Source organism: Castor canadensis, chromosome 12, assembly GCF_047511655.1.
Source record: "Castor canadensis chromosome 12, mCasCan1.hap1v2, whole genome shotgun sequence".
Taxonomy (NCBI): Eukaryota; Metazoa; Chordata; class Mammalia; order Rodentia; family Castoridae; genus Castor; species Castor canadensis.
The window spans coordinates 60,549,805-60,573,939 of record NC_133397.1 but is presented as its reverse complement, the minus strand read 5'-3'; the positions used below and the strand labels follow the sequence as shown (position 1 = coordinate 60,573,939).

Sequence of the window (24,135 nt, the reverse complement as noted above, 5' to 3'; positions counted from 1 at the left end):
CTGCAATTGTCAAGAGTTAAAAAAATTTCCAGTAGTTGCACTAATATAATGTCTATTATGCTTACTCTTTAAATGATTCTAACAGAAAATATATTGTAAAGAGTGATCCTAGTTTTATAACCATGTATAATCCACCCATGGTCACTTACAAAGGCAATACTTTTGAGGAATTTCCTAATTAGTTCAAAAGTCCTTTTGTTTTTTCTTAATTCTTCCTTTCTTTATTACATTTGCTTAAGAAACTGAAGCAACCAAATTCCCAGAAGTGGGGTGGGAGGAGGAAAAACAAGAGAAATAACTCACTTTTTCTTTACAGAATCTAATCCATAGGTCCCTGCTGATGTGTAATAGCCACACACAGTTTTCACATTAATTGTTTCCTTCATTGTCTCACCACACTGCTGTATTAAACCATCCTGTAAATATAAATAAGCACTGGAAAGGCCCATTTCACGTGGGAAAAATTAGTTCTGATATGTGCTTTTACATATTAAAAAATAAAAAAAAGGAAGAAAGAAAGAAAACTCATTAAGTGCAGCAAGCCTAACTTTTTCATAAGTCCAATAAAAATACTGAAAAAAAAAATCCAGCAAATATTCAACTAAATTCTTGGAATTGAAAAATGGAAGTGGGGGAAGAGCAGTAAAGTGCAGATGAACATTACTACTCTTTGTCTCTGCTTTTACCACCTCTGAGACCTCTGGATATTTCTTTCACAGCATTTTGTCTCTTTTGTCTGTTCTTTTAAAATTATGAACTCTCTGTCTAGTCAGTTAAACCACGTAATGGCTAGACAAGTAAACAGTATGAATTAACAGAGCACTTGTTAAAGCTATAAACACCTAGCAATACCTAAGAGATGCCCCTAACATAAGTATGCTATAGTTTTAAATTTACATTAAAATTTTAACCTAAAATGTTTATGTGGGTTTCAAATGAGCTAACTTGAATGTATGGGAAGAATAATGTCACTTTTCGTTTGAGTTTCTGAAATATATTCATCATGCAAGTATATTATTAAGTTAGAGTTAGTAAATTATAGTAAGGCAGAAAGTGGATTTAAAACAAAACCAACAGGGCAAAAGTTAGAAAATAAAGCACATTTAAAGGAAATAAGCATTGAAAGAATCGAAAATATTTTAAAAATCAAAATGATCTCAGCCAAGAATACTTAGAAAGCGATTAATACTTCAAATAAATCGGAATATTAAAAGAAACTAAGTTTTTAAAGAAAGATTAAAACGAAACATTGATGACTTTGTTTTTAAACTTACCTGGAAGTCATTCTTTCCTCCTAACATCTGGACTGTCACCACATCCAGTGGATTATCCCTGCTCAATCTCTTGGGCTCCATTTTTCCTCTCCATGCCTGTCACTACCATTTTAACCTAAGTATCACTTGGACAGCTCAATAGGCTTTAGTCTCCAATGCTGCACTCATCTCTCCTTCAATCCATCCTTCACACATTAGTCCTGAAGTATTCTTTCTAAAATGTAACTGTCTTTCTCCTAATTAAAATCTGCCAAAAGTATTTATATGTAAAGGCTAAACTTTTTAGCAATGTATAGAGGAACTTTTAAAAAAATTAGCATACATTAATAGTACAATGGGGTTTCATTATGATAACACCATAGATATGAACAAGTTCGCTTCCTTTATTCCCTTTAGAGAGACTTTCATGATCTGGTTTCTACCTGTCTTTATCTCCAACTATTCTTACATCACAGTAGAGTCAGGTCCTCTTAAATTTAACTCTCTAATCATTCATCATTTCACATCTCTAGTTAGTGAAGTGCTCTTCCTTTCTCTCTCTTTGTACTTTGTAAGACAAACACATTTTCAACTTTCAAGACTCAATTTGGAAACATAACTTCCTTCTATGATACCACTAGATGGAAGTGACCACTCACTCTCCTCTTTATGTATCTACTAAATCCTACAAAATGTTTATTACAATACCTATAGTATTGGACAGCACTTATTTTACCTTTGAGTTTGTTGTAGACCAATCCTCCCACCCCTTCCACCCTTTACACACACACACTCTCTCTATATTTACTGTCTGAGTATAGTATGAGTTCCTTGGAGGTGGGACTACATCTTTTTTGTTTTAATTATACAAACTGTATATATTTAGGGACTACATCTTAATTTACTTTTGGATCTTTATACTGAGTTTGACACATTGCTCAATACACTCATGTTGAATGAATAAATATCATTCTACCAGCAAATTAAAATACATAGATGTGGCTTTCACATAATTATTTCACAATTAAGAAAAAGTTTACATAGTAGCATTCAATGTTCCTTGAATCCAAGGATTATATTAATTATCAATCATAAGCCATCTCCCTAATAATCAAGTAAATCTTTTATGAATAGAAATCTGCAAATAAACTTAGACAAGTAAATTTTTTCCACATTAGTTTTAAGACAACTACATAGAAATAGCTTGCATTCATTTTATAGAGGTAATAAATTGATTTCGATTAAGAATTTTAGATGGCATGCTTGTACATTTCATTTTTATTTAAAAACTGTAAAAGCTAAGCTTTGTTTTGTTTTGAAAGGGATACAGTGGGTGGGCAGGTGGGCTTGCTTTGAGTGATATGCACACTCACCAACTGCAGCATGCAAGCTGCTGCCAAAATGGCCACTACTCGGCTGGGCTTTATTAAGACGTCATCTCGATACAGCGATCCGAATGCAACCTGCAGTGCTAGAAGCAACAACACATGTCAACTGTTACATGCATAAGAGGATGCAAAACCACCGCAACTGTCTTCATGCACACAGACATTTGTCTAAACTTCTTATGTACATAAAAGGATAAGAGAAGTATCACTAGTTAAAATGGTTACTGACTGATGGTGTTAAGAACAATACTGTAAACTTGTTTATTCTACCAAATCTAGCTGCATTCTTCTCTATCTAATCTTGACAGTAGTTAGTGGTCAGAATTGCAATACCCTTAAAGAGGTTTTAAAAGATACTCCTGAGTGGTACTTATATTACTAAGTATAAGTGCACAGATTGAATGATGCTCTCCACTCTGCCTCTTCAGGCCTTTGCACTGCAGTGATCCTGTCCATGCTGTGCTCATCCTATTCTCCAGTGCCCTGTCAAAAGTGTTCCATGGGTTTGCCTGTGCAGTGAGTAGTGGTTACTCCACTATCAGTGAAGAGAGCAGAACAGCACTGGAAAAGGCATAGGGAGAGCTACAGTCTAACTGTAGGCTCACTAAACTGCTGAGAGCCAAACAAGTCCCCGTAGCTCTTCTAACCCTCGTTTCCTCAACTAAGGATTTGTACAGCTATAAAATGACATCAATTACATGATCTTTTCCCAAAAAAGATCTTCATATATGATTTTTTATTTTTTTTATTTTTTTTGTGGTGCTGGGGTTGGACCTTTGAGCCTCATGTTTGCTAGGTGGGTGCTCTACCAGTTTGACCCACTCCAACAGCCCAGTGATTTTTAATTTTTTAACTAATTTTTTTTTTTTTTTTTTAGTGCTAGGGATAGAACCTAGGGCCTTATGCATGGTAGGATGCATGATGTCCTTCTACCACTGAGGGACATCCTCAGCCCTTAACATATAATTTTTTAAAGTAGTTATACTCTTTCCTTCCTTCTCTACATCCTCCATATCCCAGGCTGACATAGTCACAAAGACATGTAAACACAACAATAAGGCTCACGTGACTAAGGACAGGAAGGACAGAATTATTATTGCTAAAATGAACTTTTTTCCCTAACCTACAAGGTGAGAATATTTATTTTACACCAGAAGAATAAAAAGGTTATGTTTTTATGATTTTTATAATAGTAATTATGGAGGTAGTACCTTCTATATCAATATTCTGGTCAGGAATTTCCAGTTCAATAATATTCATGCTGGATTCTTTCCAAGAACCACTGAACATGCTAGAAAAATAGCCAGACTTCAAAAAAAAAAAAAAAAAAAGGAAAGTCAGTGGTTATCCAATACTTTGCTTTCCAAATTATTTTTCCATATCTAACTCCAACCAACTATTCTATTAAAACTAATCTACCATATTATTTCAAAAGACAAAAATTGTCAAATGTCTATATGAAATTAAGAAACTAAGAAATTAACATTGAAATACATGTTCAGTCTAGTATAGTCTTAACAAAAACCAAATTCTTTTCTTTTTTGGTGCTAGGGATCAAACCCAGGGCCTCATGCATGCTAGGCAAGTGCTCTACCACTGAGCTACATCCCAGCCCCTAAATTCTCATATAACTATCTGAATTCAATTCCTATATTACTGTTTGAACCTGATTAGCTTTTTACTCAATTAAAACAATTTCTGAGCATATTACACATTTTCTTTCCCAATTAAGTTCTAAATCCAAGTGTAGAAACTATATCATCTATTTAAATATTTCCCACAAACATAACATACAAAATGGATACATAACAATGTATTGAGAAGAAAAGAGAAAATTAAATGTCCTCAAACTGCTGAATTCTTACTGTGCCCCAGTTGCTATAAATGGTCCAGACCACTCTTAAGTCTGCCTCCTAGAGAAATCAGGGAAAATCTAAAGTTCAGTTTTATCTAATAGGAAAAATCCAGAATGGACCTGAATTCGAAGAAAGGTATTTGGATGAGTGAAATCTTCACATAGCATTCCTCATAATTAGAATTATAGCAAGTGAGAATGGATCAACTATTAACTAATTTATTTTTAAAAATTTACTGAGTACTCATTTTAGTCATCCCTTTGTATTTGCGAGAGGATTGGCTCCATGACTCTTTGCAGATACCAAAGTCCACAGATGCTCAAGTCCCTTACATTTGATATAACCTATACATATCCTCTTGTGTACTTTAAATCATCTGTAGCTTACTTACAGTACCTAATACAATGTAAATAGTTGTTATACTATTTTTTTAGGAATAATGACAAGAAAAAAATGTGTATATGTATAGTACATATGCAGTTTTCTGTTTTCCAAGAATTTTTAATCCACAGTTGGTTGCATCTGCAGATGTGGAACCTATAGACAGAGAGGGCTGACTGTACACTGAAGGCACATGAATTCAGCAGCAAGCAGCAATTTTCTTAAAAGGTAAAGTTTTTTGGCAGGATTGGGGTTTGAACTTAGGGGGTTAGAATTCAACTTTTTATGCCTGGAAAGCAGGAACTCTACTGCTTGAGCCACACCTCCAGTCCATTTTGTTTTGGTTATTTTGGAGATGCAGCCTCATGAACTATTTGTCCAGGCTGGCCTCGAACTGTGATTCTCCCAATCTTAGTCTCTCAAGTAGCTAGGATCAGAAGTATGAGCCATCAATACCTGGCTAAGAGGTAAAGTTTTAACAGAGGCATTCTCATCCTCAAGTTCATAATACTGAGATTTTTTTTTCTCCTTAGAGACCAGTATTCTGGGGCTGGTGGAGTGCCTCAAGTGATAGAGTGCCTGACTAGCAAGCATGAGCGTGAGGCCCTGTATTTAAACCCCAGTATGATCAAAAAAAAAAAAAAAAACCCAAAAAAACAAAAACCAAAAACCAAAAAACCAAGATGTGTCTTCTAGGTCAAACTAAGTATTTGCTAACATTGTTCACCATGTTTCTTAATAAAAGAGGCCTTATCAGATGACAGGACTTTACCACTGTCCATGCAATACATTAATGTGAAATGCAATGAGGAAAACAGGGCTTAAAAGTTTGGGTTTTTTAAAGTAACTACCCTGGCTACTCAAATAGAAAAATAAGATACTTACCTGACATAAATATATTTTGTGTAAGCTCCACTCTTCTCCTAGAGCACATATTTTAATGTCACTGTTTTCACCATTCAAAAATAATGTTTGATAAATATATTTGGATGTACTCTTTAATTTTTTCCTGTTAAGAAAAAATGCAAAAGTTACATATACATTTAAAAAGTCAGTGTTTTGGGCTGGGGGTGTAGCTCAATGATGAGTGCTCACATAGCAGGCTGGAGGCCCTGGGTTCAACCCACACCACTACAAAAACAAACTAAATGCTTTACTGATTTTGCATAAATTTCAAATACTCCTTTTGTTCAATTTCTGTTAGTGTCAGTTTATCCACTGTGTAAAAGGATGGGGATACTACCTACTAAATTTGATCATGTCTGGAAGAGCACACAAGCTAACAGTGCTATCTTTGGAGTACTCTAATCCACAGGAAGGACAATAGTTGATGAGAGGAGCAGCACAGGAGGGGGACCTGACTCTGTACACCTTTTATGATTTTTTGATTTTTGAACTAATTACAGTCAAAAAATGATATAAATCAGCAGTCCATTTTTGCTTATTTCCCTATTTAGAAACCAGCACTATTGAGGATCTCAACATGACTGCAATTATCTGCTATGCAACTACAAAATGGAGACTGAATCAAAATTCCCCTGTCATTTTAAAAATAATTTACATTTAAGCTTATTCCAGTGCCAAACTAAACTAGTTAAGACTAGTTTAACTAATTAAATTGTTTTTTTCCCCACTGGACAAATGGCTGGCAGCCTTAGATCAAAGGACTTCACAACTATGCTCAAGGGAAAAGTATCTTTAAAGGCCACCAAGGAGAGCGGGGCAGCGAACTCTGGTCAGCCAGTCTAACTTCACCGGAGTAGCGCCACCTACTACCTACTACAGTTGTAAACATACTGGTTTTCTGTACAAGATGTAATTTAAATAAAGACTTGATTTAAACTGGGAATCACTGCTTGAGATGATACAGTAAATAAGAAAAAGGACAGGCACAGGCTGATCAATTTTAAATTCTTGACCAATTCGGATAGCTCTTCTAGTACTTAAAAATTATAAATATCTTTTTAAAAATGAAGTACTTGTTATAGAAGGTGTCTGGAATCAGTGTATATAAACTCTTCTCACAAACAAAATTAGCACATGCAAGGTGGGTATGGTGGTCTGTGCCTATGGTCCCGCTACTTGGAAGGCTGAGCCTAGAGGCCAGACTGTGCAACACAGTGAGACAATATCAAAAAGAAAACAAGAAACCAGGTGTGGTGGATCATACCTGTAATCCCAACACTTGGGAGGCTGAGGCAAAAGGATTGTGTGTTTGAGGCCAGCCTGAACTACATAGCAAGGGTGTGGGGGCGGAGGGGAGTCAAAAATAGCTCATTCTTCAGACTTGAGTTTGAGTCCCAGGTTTACCCAACTGTAAAAAGAGGATATGAACAGTATCCACTTGAGTGAACTATTGTGAAAAACAAGTGAGTCAAAGTAGTTTCTGGTTCCTGAGAGAAGAATGAGCATGCTTGCTCCCCACCTCTCCCAAATCTCATTAATGAATAAAAGTTAAAGGGCTCAGATGGAAGTTAGGGCTATCTGCCTCTCAGTACTTGTGGTGGGGGTAAAATAATGGGGTCTCAGGGAAACAAAAGGCAGATGCAGAAGTGGGATAGGACTTGCTCTCCTAATGGTCTCCTCCACCTTCTTTGAACACAGACAGAATAAATATACCCAGGTAAAAAGATTCCAAGATTTTTCTAGAAAGAATCAAGACAAACTTACCAAGAAGAGCTAAGGCTTTAGTGTGGGTGTTGGGGTTCCAGACAAAGCAATCTCTATTCCAGCATTTGAGGATGTGTAAGCCTGTTAGCTACCAACCCACTCACCCTCACTCATGATTCCCAAACTGTGAGCCAAAATACCTAGAGCCCAAGCAAACTCCAGAAGCATGTGGAATATTTTAAATTTGAAAGCAACACAGCAGTATCTTTCAGACATGTAGTTCACCACTGAGTTATTTGGACCTAACCATGAGATTTTTGTTGTTGTTGTTGTTTGGGAACCAGAGATGCCATAAAAAAAAAAAAATGACTGAGGCATTTCTTGGTGCTGTGAACCAAGGGAGTTTGGGAATCTGCTCTAAAACAACCCCACCCATATTCAATTCAGTCTTTTTACTCACAGACGCTTACTGGAAAGATGCAAAAGACAGAAAGAGCTGAAGACAGGATGAAGGACTACTATTCTTTTTTTGTTTTTTTCTTCTTTTTTGTAGTACTGGTGTTTGAACTTAGGGCCTCATGCTTGCTAGGCAAGTGCTCTACCACTTGAGCCACTCTGCCAACCAGGAATACTATTCTTTTGTCAGTGGGGGAGGAAAAGACAGAAATTCTGAGATAATTAAAAAAAAAAAAAAGCAATTAAAATATAAAGTAAAACCACTGTCCAAATAAGATACAAACAAAAACTGCCTGACTTTCAGCATTTGATGAGATGTTAAGAAGACTCCACTTAACTATGATGTTAGAAAATTTTTCCCTTTGAACAAATAATTGTGATGATGATACTGGGCCCAGGAAGTATGATTCATAATTCTAATTCACTACTTGATTCTTCAGTGAACAATCTTTACATAGTTATAAACACTGTTCACTAGATTTCAAATTTTAGAGACACTCTATAGATAAAACACTGAAGATTTGGTTGCAAGATAACAAATTTTTTAAATAAAATTTTTATTAGAATATATTCATTATGGGGGGGATTCAAAGTGACAATTCCAAGCAGGCTTATATTGTACATTATTTACATTTCTCCCATTGTCTCTCCCCTAGGACAGTATAAATTTCAACAGTCCTGTTAGTCCTGTTAATGTAAAAGACATGCACTTAACAACAGGTATGAGCCAGAAGGCAGGCTCAGAAGCTAAAGCTTTTCTCATGAGGTAGTTTGCTGGGGCAGGAGCACAACAGGCTGCCTCAGGAAGTTTATAGGTGCCAACACACAAAATACAGACTCTAATATTTTCTTACCCCCTTCAGCTATGCAGGGCTGAAATCAGTCAGGCATCTCCTGATAATACACACATACTGCACTCTGATATGCATTTTCTGTTAAAGACTTGCTTTAAAACTTTCCATTCCAGTCCACCCCTGTACACCAGGGGAAGGCAAACTTTTCTGTGAATGACTAGATAGTAAATCTGCAGGGGTGTGGCCCAGATGACCTCCAAATAATTTTGTTGGAACCCCAATGGGCAATTTCCTGCTTGCCAGCCTCACTCAGCCTTAGCAAATCTTTCCACTACCCAGTAGGAGAGCCATACCTCCTCCACAAAGAAGTGAATCTTAGCTAGGGTAGCTGGGCCCTATTCCTAATTTGCTCCTGGGGTGTTCTGTCCCAGCCCTAGAAGTGGTGACTACTCCCCATATTTTCTATCCCCATATTTCTATTTCTTTTTATTTTAACTTTTTGGTTTTCTGAGTGGGGTCTTATTATGCAGTCCAGGCCGGACTCTTGATCTTTATGCCTCAGCCTCCTGAATTACAAGTGTGTACCACCATGCCTGGCCTATTCCTGTACATTTTTTTTTTTTTTGGAGGTCTCTTTAGTGTTTTCTGTTTGTTTGTATTGGTGGAACTGGGGTTTTACTTTAGTGTTTTCCCCTTAATAGTTAATTTCCTGTTCTTTGTTAATAAGTTTTATATTAAATTTTCTGTTTTAATTATTGTGTGGTTTTTAAGTGGGTCCTGGCATATATTTCAATAATTACACTTAATATATGTAGTCTAAATACTAATCAAAAGTCATAGATTGTCCTACTGGATTTTAAAAAAAGCAAGATCCAACAATATTCTATATACATGATTTCTACTTTAAAGACACAAATAGGTAAAAAGTGAAAGGATGGAAAAAAATATGCCATTCAAACAACTAAGAAAGTGGGAAAGGCTATATTCTGGAATTAAAGGGGGATGAACATTTTATAATGATAAAAAGGAGACATAAATTTACTGAGTGTGTACATGCCAGCCACTGTGCAGTGTTTCTTCTTAAATCTTCGGAACTCTATATGGTGGGGTTACTACCTCCATTTTTACATATGAAGAAAGTAAGGATATTGAGTGTAGAATGCAGGTAAGAACTCAATCTGAGCTCAGACTATGCTACATTAGCTCTTAGAAAAGGTTAACTGGAAAGTATTCACAGTAGGGGGTCCATTTTGTAACTACAAACATTCACACAAAAGCTCATGTCAGAGGTTTTATAAATCAAATTATTTTTATCTATGCTACTTAAGTACTAGCTTTACCACTGGGCTACACCTCCAGTGCCTATGATACTTTTTTTTTTTAAAGTAATATGTAATACTTGTGTAGAAAAATCTGAGTGACTTAAGTTTCATTTAAAAAATTATATCTATGTGACTCCACCACTGACCTTTAAAAGTAAGCAGAGTGACTACATTGTTTATGCAAAATATATTCTACTATAAACTACTTCAACTTTAGAAGCAATTATTTTGTTATTTTGTTTTTCAACTTTCCCCTCGCCTTTCCCCGACCCCTCCCCCAAAATAAAGCTTTAAGCAAGCTACACAGATCCACGGTCAACTCCAACTACTACAGATTTTGAAAAGGCTTTGCATCTAATTAGGAACAAATGCATACTATTGATCAACTCCACCTTTATGGTGAATAAGTGTGTGGCTCTGGACAAGAAAGGTACCCATCGCGAACACGATTTCCGTCTCCGTGCTATCTATTTAAGGCAACGGATGCACAACTTATTCTACGGTTACCCACTCAGAGAGGGCAGAGGTGTACGGGGAAGACCAGCCGCTCGGTCGTGACCAGGGCAGAAAGAGACAGACGCAGCTCCAGCTTGGCGTTTCACAGTAATAACGACACCCCCAGCGTCTGTGCTTTATGATGCACAACACCAAGCGTCTCCCGGATCTGCCCTGCATGGGACCAGCTCCCCCATTTACCCTGTCAAGGACACGTCCCCTCTTAACAAGCTAGGGAACCCACACCCCACCAGCAGTGGCACCAGACAGGTCCCCAGGCCCAACAGGTGCAGGTGCGGGTCCACCTGCGAGCATCCCCTCACGTACCTTCGAGGGGTGTTGAGGAGCCGCTGCTGCTCGTCTCCCTCCTCCTCCTCCTCTGTCTCGGAGTCGGGGTGACAGTAGCAGAAGGCCCCGCTACTACGCTTGCGCTTGCGACTGCCGGGGCAGTAACAGAAGCCGTGGCCGGCCGCATCGCCGCCAGTCTCGGGTCTCCGAGCCGAGCCCCCCACCCCAGGACCGGTCTCCTCCTGGGCTCGGGCTCGCCCAGGGTGGCGCAGCACTCGGCTACTCAGAGAGCCCATGGGACCCGGTTCCCCGGGAGCACACTTCAGGGAGCCCAGAGGAGAGGGTCACACGCCATGGCCTGACCGCCGCCACGCTGCTCCCAGCCCAGGTGTCTACACGACCACCTCCTCTCGCACAACCCCAACCGTTGCAGCGGACGCTACCGCCTCCATCTTCCGCCCCGCCCTCTGCGTCTAGGCACGCCGCGCGTGGGGACCGCAGAACCTCGCCCCCTGGCTTTCGCAACAAAGCGGGCGCCGTCGGACGCATGCGCGCGCCGAGCCTCCGGAAGGGGCGGGGAAAGGCGGTGGAGTGGCAGGTGGAGCCTGCGCAGAACGAGGCGCGCGGCCGCGAGCCGGCATGGGGGGCTGTAAGCAAGCTACTCTGAGCACAGGGGCCATCCTAATCGTTAGCGGTAATTCACATTGCTTTTGTGTTGGGCATGATCTGGAACTTCGGGTCATTTGCTGGCTTTTTGTGTTTTTTTGTTTTTTTTTTTTTGCTTTTGTTTTTGGCGGTGCTGGGGTTTGAACTCAGGGTCTTCATGCTTGCTAGGCAGGCGCATCTACCACTTAAACCACTTCACCAGCCCTTTGTGTGTGTGTGTTCGGTATTTTCGAGATAGGGTCTCGTGTGTGTGTGTGTGTGTTCGTTTGGTATTTTCGAGATAGGGTCTCTCTTGTTGCCCAGGCTGACAACCGCGATCCTTCTGATCTCTGCCTCCCGAGTAGCTAAGGATTACGGGCATGAGCTACCGGCGCCCGGCTAGGTCATTCATTCTTTAGGAAAAAAAAGTTTCTTTTTTTCTTATTCCAGTAGGGGGGCTTGAACTCAGGGCCCCGTGCTTGCAAGATAGGCATTCTACCACTTGAGCCATACTCCAGCGTGCAAAAGTTTCTTGACCTCCAGTTTCCTACTGAGCCCTGTGCTTGGGAAGGGCATTTTTTGGAGGAGCGTCCCCGTGCTTGGGCTAGGGTGTGGCTCCCTGTGACAAGAGGACCTAGAAAGAGGAGCCACTCTTCCGACGCCTGGGTTTCTTCAGCCCTCCTTTGCTGCAGAAATGAAACGGACTCTTTGGGTTCTGGCGAACTCTTTTCCTTCTGCCCAGCACCAGCCGCACGTCTGAAATTAGGACTGTCAGGGCTTAAAAGTACCTCTGCAAAGCCCTAGCAATGCTAACAAGAATCTGGGCCAGCAGACCTTGTTACAGACTCTGGACAACCACCTTTTAGTCCTTGTCTCCCTTCTGCTACTTTCTAAGTAAAGTGCTTATAATGAAATGCTTCAAAGAGTAATAAAAACACCTGTGAGCTCACTGCTGGCTTGAAATTTTGTCATGCTCGTTTTGATTCATCCCTTCCCCTCCCCCCCAGCTTTATTAAGGTATAATTGATGATTCATGCTTTTTAAATAGTATAATAAAAAGAAGAAGCCCCAGGTGTACCCACTATCTGTGTTCCCACCCTCCATCTCCAGCTGTCTCCCTCCCCAGTGGTGATCATGGTCTCGAGAACAGTGTATCTCCTTATTGCCATACCTGTCCTTATATACATACCCATAAACAGTGTATTCCTTTTGCACAGTTAGACCTGTAATTAAATGGAATCATACCATACCTATCATCACTCTGAACCTTTCTCTCAAAATTAAACTTTTGATTAAATCTCTAGTTGATTTTCACTGTTCATTGTTAAGACTGAGAGCCATTATTTGTTTCTCCACTCCCTTACTAAGGGAGTTAGGTTATTTCTACATTAATGCTGTTACCAGCAGAAATGAACATTGTGTGCAGGAGAGTCATCAAGCAGATCCCCTGCAGTGGATTTTCTGAGCATTTTCAACTTTATTAGCTATTGCTCCTTGAATTCATTGCATCAGTGCACCAATTTACACTCCCAGGATATATGTAGTTTGGGGGCCCCAGTGGACAGTTGTCTGATTCATTCCTGAGAAATCTCAACTGAGAAAACTTAGCTGGGGCAGCTTGAAGTAGAGGTAGGAGGTGGAGAATGACGGCTGTGAGAGAATCAGCTTGCATGCATAGAATTTATCACCACAAGGGTGTTTCTATGGAGCAGATGTGGGCCACCATGAGATCACCAGCATGGGATCATTGTAGATCCTGTTCAAAAGACCTGGGTGCAAGGGTAAAGTGACTTCAGTACAGAGAACCTGAAGGCATCACCAAATTCTTAAGTGACTAGAATAAGCTACAATGGCCTTGCCAAAGGAACCAGGTAAATGGTGCCCTGATGATGGGATTGCCAAGGAAACCCACAAGAATCTGCTTTAAACATCTGCCAAGGTCACACAGAACTTTTTCTCTACCTCCAGAACAGTAACAGGTAAGAGCTTCCATGTTCTGCTTGACACTCCTTCCTGTTGCTACAACCCAGACAAGGTAGGTTGAGGCTGTGGGTGGAAGGAAGTCTAGATGGAGAAAGGGAAGCCCATGGTCTCCCCTTCCCAAAAAGCCAGCTTCACACTGGCAGTAGCCAGGGCTGAATGAAGGAAAAAGCCTCAACTGTTAGTCACATTTGGAATTTTGACAGGATCTATTAATTGCTGAAATGACACAAGTTTTTCATACTAAGGGATACACGGTGGTACTTCTTCAAACTTAAGAGTGAGCAGAAAAGTAATGACGGTACCTGTCTGAATTTACATCTAAAGCCAGGAATATAAGGTGGGCACCAGTGGCTCATGCCTATAATCGATACTCAGGAGGCAGAGATCAGGAGGATCCTGGTCCAAAGCCAGCCCAGGCAAATAGTTGACAAGACCCCATCTCAAAAATATCCAATACAAAAAAGGGTTGGTGGAGTGGCTCAAGGTGTAGGCCCTGAGTTCAAAGCCCAGTACTGCAAATAAATAAATAATAAAGTCCAGAGAAAAACTAGGCCCACTGAATAAGTGCAAATGGACAATGGGAGAGAAAAAGTTGCTTCATAATTATACCTCAAGGTCACATTTGATTAACATAACAGCAAGCACTCCTCCAGGTGGCTTTATCCTGTTTTCTAGAATGTTTATGGGGGTTTTAATAAATGCAATTTGTGTTTTAAATTTTTGGCTAAGCTATGTCATTTCAAGATAAACCTTCTCATAATAAAAAACAGTGCTTCCAAAACCAAATAAAATTAACTGGGAGATCCCACAGTCTTCTGGGTAGATATTGAAGTGGCAGTATGATTTCTTATAGTTAAATGGAATGACTATTTATGTAAGTTGGATGGGAGGTGTGGCTCAAATGGTAGAGCTGCTTCACAAGCTGGAAAAATAAGTAGTTTTCATCAATAGCTTATTCACGTACAATAGACAAGAAGAACAGAACTAAAAAGCCAGTGCTTATTATTTCACCAAAGTGCAGTTGATGTAGAATGAATAAAGAAGGCAAATATTGTGATTATAAGATCTATCTATCTATATCTATATCTATGTATAGATAGTGGATATATACATATATATCCACTTTGGGCAGTATTGGGGTTTGAATTCAGGGCCTTGAGCTTGCTAGGCAAGTACTCTACTACTGAGCTACACCTCAAACCCCTATGTTCTTCATGCAACTATAACTTTTTGACTTCTGTTTTGGGGCCAGGGATCAAAACTTGGCCTAACACAGGCTAAGCTATGTTCTCGAATCTGATACATAACATTTACAGAGAATAAGCTAATCACTATATAATATCATTGAGTAGTGCTTAGTGTATGTAGATATTAGTTTTGTAGCAACAGGCAAACATAAGACCATGTTTGTTTATTTTTTTTAATGCTGTTAATTCCAAATAGAAACTGAGTATCACAATTCCTTCAAAAGTAACTCCTCTTGTGGTCTACGATGAAAAAAATCTCAGAGGTAGAAAAGTCATTTTCAAGTCATAATTTTTTTATTAAAATTATTTTTCCATGCTGTACATAAACTGAACTTTTTAATTAAATCCAATATACTTTCAGAATGATTGTAAGGTTGAAAAGGCACAATGGAAATGTGAATGATTACAAATTAACAAAATCAAGAAAGATTTTTAAAATTATTTTTAGTGCCCCCCCCAATTTTTTTAGGTCAAACTAAATTCAAACTAAATACTCTATTACTAGAATTATCTTATTCAAAGCTTATTTTTCCTTCCACTTGTAAGCTAGATTAAGACATTAGCCATAACGTGGTGGGATGTTCAGCATCTCTGCTTGATAACTAGACATAGATGATCCGTATAACCACACTTAAATTTTAGTTTGCTTAGATGAGTTGGTGATTTTGGTCCACTTCTACCTGGTGAAAAATCTCAACACAGGATGAGATGAAGTCTCTCATGCTACATTTAGTAAAGATCAACTAATGCTATAAACAAAACCAAAAGATTTATGGATCCTGTCAATGTACAACTATGTAAACTAGAAAACTGGATGGGTGTTCTTACTAACTGGATGCTCACGATGGCAAATGAAACTACTAGCTACTTCAAAAGGATTAGGGAAGAAAGTGATTGTAGAACAGTCTCTCACTCTTCCATTTAAAAAGATTCTTACCAAAAGGAAAATAGGAAACAATGTAATTTTTTCAATTTATGTGAAACACAAATGAGGAATAATCTGCTGAAAACCTGGGACACATTTTAATTTCTAATTTTAAATCTCCATTTAGGGCTTATAAGCTTTAAAATGCAAGTACAGCTCTAAAACATCAAAATGACTAATTATAGATGATAATAATACAGTCTATATCCTAGGAGGCAACTGTAGGCGTTTTAATTGGAAATAAGCATCCTCAGATAATGCTAATAGCAGTGTAGAAAAACTGAAGTTTAAAAAACAATTGAGTGTTGAGAATCCTTCCGACCTTCTGGGATTCTATTTTAATCATCTCCTCCACAGAGAATGAGCAGTACTTTCCTGTAGTCTCCAGAGGTGTCACCCTGGGGAAAAGGAAGCAAAGTTACAGTCACACAAGGGGGTTTTAGATGGACTATCACATTCAAAGCCAATCTCAGTTAACTTATTCAAGCTTAGCTGGATCTTCCTCAGCTCTTTAAAAAAACTTGGTGGTATTTATTACAAAAGTAATTAATACTTGTTCAGTGTTGAAAATAAAGACATAAAAGAACGCAAGAATCACCCACAGTCCACCATCTACAGATAACTCTTGTTAACATTTTGGAGGGTGCATGTCCTTCCAGGCTTTTTTCTAAGCATATAGATACCTATGTGGTGGGACTATGGTATTTTTCTTTGTCCAGCTTTTTTTGTTTTTGTTTTTGTTTTTGGTGATGCTGAAGATGGAACCCAGAACCTCAAACAAACTAATCTATTGATCCACACTCCCAGCTTCTATAACTTGTTTTATTTAATAACTTGGCTTAAATACTTCACTATTTTATTATATATTATTCTACAGTAATACTTAGTGATTACAGAGTATTCATTGTACATAGGGAAAAATGATTTATTTGACCCTCCCTCTCTCATTGTTGACTATTAATATGGTTTCCAGTTTTTTAATATACTAAATGCTGCTGCAATAAGCACACTGCAGCTAAATTTTTCATGAGTATTATTCATGATTTATTCTGAATAAATTTTCACAAGTGAAAATTACTAGAAATCATACATTTTCTTAAGTCTTTTGACATGAGTTGCAGAATGGCCTTCCAGAAAAGTTCTATAATTCCTGTGTGAAATTTTTTATGGCCTAATAATAGATAAAAAAAAATTGGTGTTAGGGATTGAACGCAGGATCTTGGTCATACACTCCTAGCCCAATAATCAATTTTTGTTGCCCTCTATGGTCATTAAAAAAGGTGGACTCTGTTTATACAGTTCAAAATTTAATAACATCTGTTACAATCAGTCTTAATATATCTTTATGCTTTGATCTGCCAAAGAAAAAGAATGTGTTAATGTTTCACACATGGCATAGTATTTCATCAATTACTTCTTTTGGACCCTAAGAGTTTCATGACAATTTAATTTTTGTTATGAATTGTTGCCTGTATCAATATAAAGTGGTCCACCTTCTAATGTTTTTATTTTTCCTCCTTAAATCTTCTTTACTTATAGGGTGATCTGCTGTCTTTTTTGTATTTGTCAAATGTTCTTTTCCCTGGTCTTTTTTTAAGCTGTATTTTAGTTTTTTTTTTTTAAATGAACAACATGAAGTTGGATTTTTATGTTTTTACCTAACCTGAAATTATTTCTGTTTTTAACTTAAATTTTTATCTTTTGTCATTTTTTTCTATTATTTGTATATTTTATACTTCAATTCTGCTTTTGTTTCTTCTTTCTTTTTCTTTTTTTGTGGCACTGGGGCTTGAACTCAGGGCATACATCATAAGCCACTCCACCAGCCCTTTTTTGTGATGGGTTTTTTTGAGATAGGGTCTTGAGGAACTATTTGCCCAGACTGGCTTTGAGCCACGGTCCTTCCAATCTCTGCCTCATGTGTAACTAGGATTATAGATGTGAGCTACTGGCGCCTGGCTGCTTTTGTTTCTTTTGACTACAGTTATTGAATGGGCAATGTATTCCTCATTTTTCATAGTATTTAATTTACAGATTGAATCCTGAAATGAAGTTAATTGTGCAGGAAACCCCAGCTTCTAGGGAAATTGATTTCAGCTTCATGTTTACGACTTCTGTGGCTTCCTCAAGAAGCAAAATTCCACTAATGAAGGGTTTGGAGAGATATGAATCATTCTCATCACTCCTCTGCCATCTTCAGACTCCCAGATGTCTGGTACCAGATGAAAAACACCAATCTAGGAAAACTAAAATGTCTTCCCACATTTCTAACAGACCTCAGCTGAAAATTCCTGCAGCATTCTGCATACATTGCTGCTTTTATGTTATTAACTAGACATGGCAATTGTACTCCTAAAAGCATATGTTAAAATGTAATCTTTGTCTGGGGCCAACATGAATTAATTACTGTGTTTATAAGGCAAACACTTCAGCTTATAACCTGAAAAAGCTTGGAGGTCTGTGCAGAAGGAGATAAGAGTGGAAACAGCTGAAGTAGAACACCATTTTTCCTGGGAATGATAGAAGCCAAGAAGAAGAAGACTAGAAGTGCTGAATGCTGAGGTCAGGGCCCTGTCCTTTCACTGGTGCTTTCCCCCTGGGCCCAGGTGAGGCTGCTATGTGACCTACCTTGATGAAAGAGTACAGAGACTTTCCATAGAGCCTCTTGAAGTTAGCCCGGATGTCCAGCATGTCAATCTCTGCTCTGGAAACCATCACTCTAATGAGGGTGCTGTCATCAGTGCCCAAACCCTAAAGAAGAAAATGGGATCCCATGTGGGAAAAGCAGCTCGTTTCCAGATAATGTTCTTCCCCAATCTAGCAAGGCAAAATGATGGATGACTCTCCTGGTATTGTCCTTTGCTCCGTGACCTTGGAGGCCCAAGGAACAGCCACTCTCCTTACCATGGGATTCAGGGTTCTCCATGGCATACGTTTCTAACACTCCATGTTCCAACCAGAGGACATCACATACTCCATTCGTCCAGGCTGCTCAACCCACAATTCCTTCCCCCAACATAAAACTTCCTTGAATGTCCTGCTCAAATATTCCAACTTTTAAATTCCCCCCAAAAATAAGCATTGAAAAAAACACACTCTTTCCTCTATGTTCATATAATATTTGAATCCTCAACCTCTTGCTCACATTCCATTGTGTTATTGATGTTTTGCACATACTTGCTTTCCCTACAAGGTTAGACATTCCTTGAGAGCAAGAACTACATTTTCATCTTTATTGCACCTCTCATGGTCCCCGGCACAGGCAAGGGCTTAGGTGCTTGCACAGACTACAATGTGGGGTTAGGACAATGGGCTCTGAAGTTAGACTGCCAGTGTTTGCATTCTTGGTTCACTGCTGCCTCACTGAGGACCTTGGGAAAATTGCATGTCCTTCCCTCGCCTCAGTTTCTACATCTGTAAAATGGGGGTGAACCTGGCCCATAGAGCTGCTGTGACAATAAAATTAACCCACATGTATAAGGCAGTGAGAATATCGTAAGTAATCAATAAATAGCACTCAGTATTGTTATTAGCAGCAGCACTATGGTGAGGTATATGATGAATTTTTTGAGGGGATGGGGAAGGCTGAGACAGGATCTTGATATATAGTCCAGTTCAAGGCTGGTCTTGAACTGACAGTCCTGCCTCTGCCTCCCAAGTTCTGGGATTATGAGCACGCACCACCATAGCCAACGGCCAATAGATTAGATGTGAGTTGGATACTTCAAGCTGAAAGGTTAGGTGGGGACATAAGGAAACCTAAGAAGGTGCACACGAGATACACCAAAGCCATTCAGAGGCTAAAACCGAGGTCATTACCTTCATAGATTTATAAAGCCTTTCAGCAAAATATGCAGGTTTGTTCCTCATGCACTTTACTGTCAAGAGAAAAGCAAACAAACAAACAAAAGAAATGAAAAGATTACAAATAAAATTTAAGAAAAAAGAAAAGTGACAGTTGTTTCCCCTCTGCTTCTACAAAGTATCAAGAAATATCTGTTTGCTTTGCTAGAGAAGTTTTAGCCAAACACCGTCCCATGAATATGGTCTATACTGCAGGCATTTTCTTGATGGAAAGCTCCTTTATTATCATCACGTTTCTGGAGAAGTAATTAATGAAGACCATCAGAGTGAAGGGCAGCATGTAGTTTCAGTGATTGCCACATGTGCACATGAGGGAGCTGTTGCTTCCATCTGCTTGCAGACTGCAAGAGGCAGCTAGCAAAGTATTATCTTTTCCATACATGGTGCAATAGCAATCAGGCTGCATATAACAGTTCTTGTTTGAAACTTTAGTATGTTAGCTGGGCTTGGTGGCATGTGCCTGTAGTCCCAGCTACTCTGGGGCTGAGTGGGAGGATCACTTTTTTTTTTCCAGTATTGATGAATTGACTTGCGCCTCTTGATTGCTGGACAAGCACCTTACCACCTGGCCATGCCTCCAATCCTTTTGCTTTTAGTTTGTTTTTCAGATAGGATCTCTTGATAACTTTGCCCAGGTCTGCTTTGGGCTGTGATCTTTCTACCTCTGCTCTGTAAGTAGCTGAGATTACAGGCATGTATTACCATACCTGGTCACTTGTTTACTTTGATACTTACAGCAACCCTCTTGAGCCCAGGAGTTCCTGACTAGCTTGGGTAACTTAGCAAGACCCCATTTCAAAAAAAAGAAAAATTCTGGCACATACTGTGATTTCAACAACACTGACATCTAAAAAACAAAATTCTATATCCCCACGACAACAAACCAATAGATAGCAAGGAAGACAACTGGTAGACGCTTGTTTCCTGCTCCTCATTTCCTACACACATACCTATAGCCAGCAGAGCATCTTCAAAGCTACCAGATGTTTCAGATTTAATGCTCTGTTCAATATCCTTCTGCGATATCCTCTTGTATTCATCAAACACTACAAACGATAATGAAATGGCATTATTGATAATAAAGAAGAAACTGAAATTTATTGAGTGAATTGGCATCTTTTAATGAGCATACACCATTCATTCTTTGACATATTTCAAGCAGAAACTAATTAGTAAAGTGGATGAGAACCATACGACCCAAGGCAAGGAGAGAGGAGTGCTGGACATCGGCAATCCTTCCTCTCCACGCATGAAGGGGAGACAACTTCTGGAGACATAACAGAATGTGTCTTTTTTTGTAATTTTGGCCTTGGCAGTCACCTATGTGTTCATCTTCCTTTTGGCTCATTAAAACTAGAGCAATTCAGATTGAGTCACGCTTGATAACAGCCAGTTTCATCTTTTAATAGATTTTTAGCATAATTAATTTTTTTTTCTTTTTCGCCAAGTATTTTTGAATGTGTTATATTTGCTTTCCTTTCTTTTCTTCTGGAGCCTTCTTACAGAAGATATCTGTTTTGTTTATCTCCTTAATCACCTCCTTTGGTGAACTGTCTTGCCCCTATCAATGAGATAGATTCTGTTGATCAAGGGACACCTGAATCCAACCATATACACCATAACCTCTATCCAACAAGTAATCAGTTCACTCAGTCAAGATCCCAGATCTGCCCTCCTGGGAAGTTTTAAGTTGAGCAGATCATGGAGACAACCAAAAGCACTGGGTCACCTTTACCCTTAAAGAACTTAAGAATCCCCTGGGAAACTTGTCGAACTTCTGGGTGTCATTTCCAGAGATTCTAAGTTAGCCAGTCTGAAGTAGGGGTTCAAAAAATAACTTTTTTTTTTTTTGGGTGATACTGGGTTTTGAACTCAGGGCCTCACACTTGCTAGGTCACAGCCCCCAGCCTACTTTAGCTTTACTTAGATTTTGGATAGGGCCACATGTTTTTGCCCAGGGCCAGCCTCAAACCATGATGCTCTTGCCTGTGCCTTCTGCATAGTCAGGATAACAGGCATGCACTACCCACATCCGGCTTCTGTGTTGCCCAGGTTGACCTTGAACCATGATCCTCCCAAACTCTTCCTCCCAAGTAGCTGGGATTTTCAAGCATGAGCTAAAAAGTGAACCTTTTTAGGGCTGGAGGCACGGGTCATGCAGTGGAATGCCTGCCTAACAAATGCAAAGCCCTGAGTTCAAAGTCCCACACTGCTTTAAAAAATAAATAAAAATGAGAGTTTTGAACAGAGAGCAAACATCGGCCAAGAGTGCCTTACAAGATACACAGCTAGCTCCTCAGGAGATCCCCTGTTCTTCCTGAACTTGTTCAGCTCTCCCTTCAGTTGTGTGAGTCCCCAGCATTTTCCATTTTCCCTCTTGTCCATTCCACTGTATTTCCTCTTTTCTTAAGTTAGGGCCACTGTATGTTTGCTTAGAATCAAAGAATGTAATTGACACGCTCTCTAAGCCTAGTTTTCTCCACAGTAAATTGGGGAAAATAACGACTACTACATCGCCATATTGCAAGGCACAATGCTTGTCTGCTTAGCATTGCACCCAGAAGATAGAACATTACTAACAAAACCTCAGTTTTGGTCATTATTGTTAGTTGGTAAGAAAATTATGACATTTTCTTTATCCAAAAAGTGCTTAATATATTTCCTTTCGGCAGCTTACAAGCAGATTATTTTATAACTGCCGAGCTACGGACTTGTGCCTGGAAGTGAAAATTCTTCAATGCACCCCATTAGCTTCTGAGGACCTGCAGTTCTGAGAAGCTACCACCAGGGGGAGATTTGTACTGTTGTAATCAACAAGGGAAGGCAACAAATGAGCAGCTGAGCCCCAAGTCCCTGATGACAGGAGTAATGGCTCTTTCGTTTGTTACTGTGGAATATCGGAAATACTTACAACTTCAAAATATATTGTACTTTTCCATTACTTTATGTTTTCAATTTAGTAAACTCATTCTTCTCAAGTTTCCCACAAGCTTTGTAAATCTGTGTGCGTGGTAAGGATGTAAGGACACAAACTACTGACGAGCTTATATAAAAGGTGAAATTTCCCTGTAAAATCCTTATTGCTGTGTACAAGAAGAATATAAGCCTAACAATAAATATTCCATAATTCTATGGTATATTTCCCCCAGAGAAGTTTAAAAGTACATTACAAACTTTAGAATTATCATAAGCACATTAGAAGTCTCACACATAGGAAATAAAATTTGAAATTATCCTCTGTTCATCTTATGCAACATAACCCCTAAAGAAATCACTTCTATTAGCTTCACAGCTTGGATGTTAACTAGGAATAAATTTCAGCCAATATTTCTCTTTTATTGCTTCCTGATGTACTAAAGATTATTTTCTTACATAACTAAGGGAAAATGAAAGTCTTAGAGCTGCTTTAGAGAAAGGACTGACGATGAAGGTTGGTTTCCTGGAAACAGGTGAGTACATGATAAACCTGCTAGTTATTCCTAATTAATTTTTCAGAAATTGGTCCTCATTCACATTATTGGACTCACATGTTTCCAAAGTAAGAGTCTAAGAGAGTTCAGTCTAGTCAATGTCTGCACCAACTGCAGGGGAAAAGGTCACTTAATTATGTGCGATATAGTTTTTACTGTGTTTTAAATAATTCCTTTGGGAAGTGAGGAAGTTCCTACCATGCAAGAGATGATTGCGATTTCGGGAACACAGTATGCTCAGAAATTTCACCTCGTCTGTCCCCCATTTCTTCTCTCCAGCTTCATATAGTTCCTGAAGCCAAAGAAAGCATGAGTTAAAAATACCAGAGAGAATGTGCCAGGACATTTGCAAGTATTTCCAAAACTTCAAAGCGCCAAGCTGGATTAGTTTTACTTTGTTGGTTGGAGAGGAAAACGCACACACTTACAACAGATGGTCCCTCACAAGGGTTCGCCTATGATTTTCAACTTTCTAATGGTGAGAAAGTGATACACATTCAGGAGTGAATTCTGGTCTTTTCCCAGGCTAGCCATATGCAGTATGCTACTTTTTCAAAATGTGGACAGAACAGTCAGCCACAAAATCGGAAGGCTTATCAATTGATACTCTGAGTGCGCTGTGTGGCTAAGCTAGGGTGTTCAGTAAGCTCAGTGCACTAGGAGCATTTTCAGTTTACAACGTTTTCCATTTACAGTGGGTTCATTGGGACATAATCCAATCATTATAAGTTGAAGAGCATCCTCGAGCATGTATACACATCCTGGTAATTCTGTTTCTTGGAAATCCATGACTAATACAACTAATACACTTCTTCAATTAATAACGGATGGCATTGATTTCCAAAGGCAGAGCTCAAGCAGCCATGCAGCTTCCACTGGTTCTATAGCAATGCTTGCTTTCGTGGCGCTCCCTCTTGGAACCCAGCAGGCTTGTGCTGAGAAGCCCAAGCTATATAACACTTCTTCCTTTCTTTTCTGCATAAGCCACAAAGGTTCACACCCACACAGGAAGTGGAACCAGCCCCTCACTATGGTTGGGTATTAGTTAAGAATGTAGGATCTGGGCGCAAATCTCAGTTGTTCCATTTATTGTACCTGATCTAGGGCAAGGACCTTTTCATTGAGTCTCAATTTCTTTGTAAAATGCAGATCACAATC

The 24,135-nt window shown here is 39.1% G+C and overlaps 2 protein-coding genes across 4 annotated transcripts in view; both read right to left on the bottom strand.

Annotated features, from left to right (window-relative positions):
• Gmcl1 (germ cell-less 1, spermatogenesis associated) overlaps positions 1 to 11,372 on the bottom strand; it is a 40,636-nt gene extending 29,264 nt beyond the window's left edge. For both annotated transcript variants that reach the window (XM_020152730.2, XM_074049892.1), the window contains exons 1-5: positions 10,883 to 11,372; positions 5,764 to 5,887; positions 3,853 to 3,949; positions 2,627 to 2,724; positions 304 to 416 (exon numbers count right to left, since the gene is read on the bottom strand). In XM_020152730.2, the coding sequence (XP_020008319.1) occupies positions 304 to 416; positions 2,627 to 2,724; positions 3,853 to 3,949; positions 5,764 to 5,887; positions 10,883 to 11,139 (689 nt within the window). In that variant the 5' untranslated portion in view covers positions 11,140 to 11,372. The remainder of the gene's footprint in view (positions 1 to 303; positions 417 to 2,626; positions 2,725 to 3,852; positions 3,950 to 5,763; positions 5,888 to 10,882) is intronic.
• A 3,618-nt stretch (positions 11,373 to 14,990) lies between these two features.
• Positions 14,991 to 24,135, bottom strand: part of Anxa4 (annexin A4) — a 52,678-nt gene continuing 43,533 nt past the window's right edge. For both annotated transcript variants that reach the window (XM_074049891.1, XM_020152719.2), the window contains 5 exons: positions 23,176 to 23,269; positions 20,458 to 20,553; positions 19,463 to 19,521; positions 18,272 to 18,394; positions 14,991 to 16,041 (listed from right to left, as the gene is read on the bottom strand). In XM_074049891.1, coding sequence (XP_073905992.1) covers positions 15,982 to 16,041; positions 18,272 to 18,394; positions 19,463 to 19,521; positions 20,458 to 20,553; positions 23,176 to 23,269 — 432 coding nt within the window. In that variant the 3' untranslated portion in view covers positions 14,991 to 15,981. The remainder of the gene's footprint in view (positions 16,042 to 18,271; positions 18,395 to 19,462; positions 19,522 to 20,457; positions 20,554 to 23,175; positions 23,270 to 24,135) is intronic.